Source organism: Pseudochaenichthys georgianus, unplaced genomic scaffold, assembly GCF_902827115.2.
Source record: "Pseudochaenichthys georgianus unplaced genomic scaffold, fPseGeo1.2 scaffold_529_arrow_ctg1, whole genome shotgun sequence".
Lineage (NCBI taxonomy): Eukaryota > Metazoa > Chordata > Actinopteri > Perciformes > Channichthyidae > Pseudochaenichthys > Pseudochaenichthys georgianus.
In genome coordinates, this window is record NW_027263090.1 from 65,759 (window position 1) to 71,114 (window position 5,356).

The 5,356-nt window shown below is 39.5% G+C and overlaps 1 protein-coding gene across 1 annotated transcript; it reads right to left on the reverse strand.

Moving 5' to 3' along the window:
• Nucleotides 1-291: 291 nt before the first annotated feature.
• Nucleotides 292-4,068, reverse strand: LOC117443064 (aerolysin-like protein). The gene is made up of 2 exons (XM_034079001.2): nt 4,052-4,068; nt 292-1,510 (listed from the first exon to the last, which is right to left on the reverse strand). Exon 2 carries the CDS (start codon nt 1,487-1,489, stop codon nt 548-550), a length of 942 nt encoding a protein of 313 aa, XP_033934892.1. The 5' UTR covers nt 1,490-1,510; nt 4,052-4,068; the 3' UTR covers nt 292-547.
• Between the last annotated feature and the right edge of the window lie 1,288 nt (nt 4,069-5,356).

A 5,356-nucleotide genomic window follows, 5' to 3' on the forward strand; every position in this document is an offset into this window, starting at 1 on the left:
GGAAACCATAATGTTGCTTCCTAGCTCTGCGGGGAGCGCGGCTCCCATACAAAGTGAAGGCCGGTGCGATGTGCTGTTCTGACTACCTCTTTGTGTTCCCTCCGTCTCTGCACTCAACCTTGCTACCTTCAATATTGCAAATTAAACACTTTCTCATGTGACTTTTCCCTTCGTTCCTGTCCACCCCATCAAAACTTGGGGGGGGGGGGGTGATTGGGTCCATTTATGCCTAAGTCACAGCACATACAATGAGCACAATAAGCAATTGTAATAATATGATATTAAATGATGATATTAAATGATTAAATGATATTAAAATCTGTAAAAAAATCTCATTGCTGCTAAGAACGTGTACAACAGACATTTTATTTAAGGGCAAGTTCTTAAAACAACAAGTCATTAACTAACCAATAAGTAACTTAAAGTACAAATGCAGTGATAAAGTCAAATGTATTTGATGTTCCTAACAGTGAAGTAAAATAATCATGGTACAGTAAAAAGCAAAGGCAATCAGGCATGTACATGTACATTGCTTTCGTTGTTTGTTCTACACTTCTGTAAGAATTTGTTTGACTTCGGTGTAGGTAAGACCTTTGTATTCACCACTGGTGTCATACTGAAGCACGCTGCCATTATTGCAGGTTATTTTCACAGTGCCAGTGTAAGGCAGGTTAATCGTGGCTCGACCGATTGTAATTTCAGCTTTCACCTTCTTTCCTGCAGGAACACATATGGTAAAGCTTACCGTCTCCGTTCTCTCGTCAGTGTTTTCCAGATGGTAAGAGCTCTCTGTTCCCACGGTCATGCTGAATCCAGTTGTAACCTCCATTACCTCTGGAATTCCTGCACTCACTTCTACACTCAAAGTTGCCTCCATGCGGTTGGTCACAGTCCAAGAGGACATCTTTGTAATCTTCTTGGAGGATTCAATCTTGTTTTCTTGGTCGGCTGAGGTGTTGTTGGTGTAGACGATGGATTTGATTTCTTCTACAGTCACCTGCGGTACAACTTGGCTCAGTGTTGGGTAGTTGACGTCCATCAAAACGGTTTTCTTGACAGCATTGAGGAACATGAAGCCCATGTTGTCAACGTCACCGCCACACATTCCAGCAACCCCGAAGCAGATTCCAGAGCCAACATCTATGGGGTATTCTGTCTTCAATCCCCAGCTGGTCATTTTGGCAAAGAACTCTCCGGAACGATTTGTCTTGAATTTTAAGGCCCCTAGACGAGTACCTGCTCCATTCCCCCACAGCGACAGAGAGGTGAAACACTCCCCAGGCTCAAATATATACTCTTGACTAGAACCAGATCGTTTCCCAAAAAGTCCATCCCTTCCATCTGTGAGGAAGATTTGGACAGCCTTCACCGTCGATTCTCCTACCCACACATTAATCTGCTTTAGCGTGGCTCCAGTACTCTCTCCAGTCAAGGAAAACGAGCTACCACCGTTGCCACCGACTGTATGCACGGTTGTTGGATAAGCCATCTTGCAGGTTTTAGATAAGATCTGAAATGGAAATGTTCAGTTAAATACCACTGCTTTAAATATTTAACTAATGTGTTTAAAATGTCAAGAAAATTTGATTTTCAGCATGGAATTGCACGCAATTTCATTGTTACATCAGATATTGGAGAAACACTTTAAAGACGATTTTTGATCTTTTTATTTTTCTGAGTCAGGATAGTAATTGTTTATTGAATATTTATCAATTTATTGCAATTAAGCATTCCAATATGCCTTGGCCTTATAAGCTCTGCTCCTTCCAGTCTTCCTGCCTGTGATACCGGATGGCTCACGGCTTCACATCCCATGCACGAGGAAGGAGTGCTACTTATTTTGGAAACCCCCCATATAGGGTGTATACTGGGCTGGCCTAAACTAGAACTGTAGGCTGGAGTGGACAACGTAGCTTTTTAGAGTGTCAAATTAGTTGAGAAATTGTCTTGCTAATGCGTGATTGAAAACATTTTCAGAATTGTTTAAACTGCAGCTTTTTCTAGCCTGCGGGAAAAGCCTTTTTGGTTCTGAATTTGGTTTGCGCAATGATCTATAGGCATTACGGTACACAGTGAATAAACAATGCAAATGGTCCAAAAATGACGGGAAGTTCACTTGATACTACTACCCAAACTTGTTGTCCATATACTTACTTAATTTAGCATAAACAACTACATATATTGTTTTAGCAGCTCATACCCCTTTTCCACCAAAGCAGTTCCAGGGTTAGTTTGGAGCCTAATCTCAAACCTGTTCATTGCTTTTCCACCGCCAAAGAACCGGCTCTCGGCCGGGAAAACGGGTTCCATGGTGGCCCCAATTCTTTGCTGGTTTAAGACCAAGCACCGCTTCAGAGTCATGTTACAATGCGAAACACATATTGTAGTTAGTTATTTGAATGAGCAATGATAGAAACAAATTTGTAGAGTAGCTGTATTTGACAACTACTCATGATCTACCACATGCTTCTCTCTGTTCGACATAAAGCTAGTCCCCCCACCTTCTTCCTTACATTAGCTAGGAAGATGAGTCACACACAATTTAAAAAAGAGCAGCATTTTTTAAATAACTTTATTGAAAAATATTAAATATACAATTTATTCCAAAGGTAATGTTTTAATATTAGTATTTTAAACTTTGATTGGACGGCCGGCATTGCGATTGGTAAGCACTGCAATTGGGCAACATTTCAACTATTCCACTATTTCACTGCCAAAAATGGAAAAATGCAAGGGGGGTGCTGCTTTGGAAGAAGAGCATGCAAGCACATCTTTGAATAAGTACAAAATGGGTAAGAGGCACTAGAAGTTAAAAAAGCAGGTTCAGTTAAAACGGGGCTAGAGCCACTTCATTAAGTCATAGAAGGGTCGCTACTTGAACCAAGATAAACAGGCTCTAGCACTGAACTGGCTCTAGGTTCTTGTTGGTGGAAAAGGGGGAGCTAACTGTCCCTTGAATAATGTAATTTGGGTATCTCAATGTACTGTAGAAACTGCTAAATGTGGCACCGGCATTGCTATAATTCTGGCCAGTAGGGGACTAGCCATACATTGCCCAATGGACGCATTTGAACACCGTTTCTTCAGTTTGTTCTGAAGAAAAGCACAATCCTTTAATTCTATTTATTCTAATTCTATTCCATTTGTGGCTAAGCCGGCATTGCTGTAAAAGTATGTCGGCCGAATAAATCGTAGCATTAAGTGGCAGAATAAGCCCAACCAAGGGGATCTTAACACATGATGCATAATTCCTAGGCTGGCAATTATTTAAGGGGTGACCCTTTGAACTGGCTAGCAGTGATCTAAACAATAACATAACGTGCTTTGTATTTATGTAAAGGATTTTGAGTAGTCAGCACAGGGTATTCTATTACAAACAAATATTGAATTATGGCTCACCTTATTTGATATTTGAGTGTTGGTGAAGATAATCTGAAAGCGATTATTTTAGCAGCAGCATCAATTAATACGTTTAGGATACGGTTTAATGAAATATGTGAATTACAAGCAAGTAGTTTCAACAAGTCTGTATATGAATGTTTATAATCAAAGACGATGCTCTAATATTTATGCTTCAGGCAGGCTCCACCCATAATACTGAGGGTTCTTGTCATTGGTTAATACATTTCACAGGCTTTGTTGTTTTTATCCTACAGTTGACGGTAACTCGCACAATTTGAGTTGTGCTTTTTATAACCTTCTAAAATACTTGGAAAGTAGTTGCTCACCTGACCCGCGCTTTCCCAAACGTGCCTTGCTGTATAAATGGTATGCATCTCCTACACTGTGATGTCCTTCTAACTTTGTATCCTGTGGTTTTAGACTGATTATGCTGGCTGTCTTAAGTACGCACGCAATTTCAATGTTACATCAGATATTGGAGATACACTTTAATTGAAAAGCTGGTTTTGATCAGTCAACTGAGACACACCATACAAATCAGAGTGGGAAGGAACGGTAATACACATTTATTTGCTAGTTTGTACATAATACAATAATGCAAATCATAATGATAATAATTTGTATTATAACTACTATGATTGATCCTCACCTTGTTTGAAGAGCTGGGAAATGTGGGAATGGTGATGATCCCAGATGATGCTCAAACATTTATACTTTTATCAGAACACACCCATGATTTTGACGCTTCTTGCCATTGGTTAGTGGAAAAGAAAGGCTTTGTTTATTGGAGTAGCAAGTGTGGGGCAATGCAGAGTAAACATTCTTCATCATGGTGTTGCTTGTCTTGAATATGATGGCTAGGATTGTTGGGATCCGTCCTAATTTTCTCAAGAGATGAATAGTTGGTTAACAGGTTTTGCGCTTCCTGGCAAATGTCTAATGTATTATAGGGATGTGTAGATTAAGTAACGTAGGTTATGATGGGTCCAGGTGCCTCTCTTTGTGAATATATTACATATTTTAGTGAGTTCCCCAAAAATATTATTCTGAACGAGGAGCACATTTCGTCAGTCCCTTTAATCAGTTTGTCAAAGTGTCAGTAGCGGTGACGTGCGCTGAGGTAAGTGGCAGGGGAGGCAGCCGGCATCTCAAGATATTTACTATATTATTATATATAGCTAAACAATAAGCCAGAAAAAGATTAGGCGTATCCCAAAACCATGTCAAAAGCAGTATGGCAAAAATGCATGCAACATACTTTGCAAGTGCAGCTGAAGTAGGTACCTACTACAACTACAAAAAGTAATATGCAATTTGAGACAGCGTTAGCAAAGAACTTAGATGTTCTTCTATACTCTGGCATCAGTCGGCCAACCAACCCATGGCCATCATTCATTATCATCAGCTGGGGCTGCTTCGGATCGAATCTGCTGGGGTCTCTGGTCTTTTGTTTTTTATTATAAACCCAAGTTCTGATATCCATACTTATTCTTGAGCTGTTTTTTGGTTAAGCCAAACTGCTACCTAATGCAATGGCGAAAGTTTAACTAATCATTTAGAAAGAAAACTATACCGTTGTTTGCCCTGAGGTTCAAGTCTATAATAAGTTACTATTTAAATATTTCTCCTTTAAAAACGATAATACATAATAATAATACAATACAATACGTAATACAATACAGGGTAGTGCTGCACGATTAATCGAAAAAAGATCGTGATCTCGATTCAGACACCTTTACGGCGATCCTATGACGTCAGCTGATTTTTTTTTTTAATTATTTTGCTTCTGAATAATACCAACTTGCAATGTCAATCATACTTAAACGATGTAAAGCAAATATACTGATACATTTAACATTAAAGTACCATGATCGCATGCAAATGGTAGTGTTCTGTCTGTCTCTCCTCCTCTCATGCAGTGTTAACACTACAGCCACTCGTGTTGCCAGTTTTT

Excerpts from the sequence above, each read along its gene's own strand:
- LOC117443064 (XM_034079001.2), bottom strand. The coding sequence starts at position 1,489 with ATGGCTTATCCAACAACCGTGCATACAGTCGGTGGCAACGGTGGTAGC.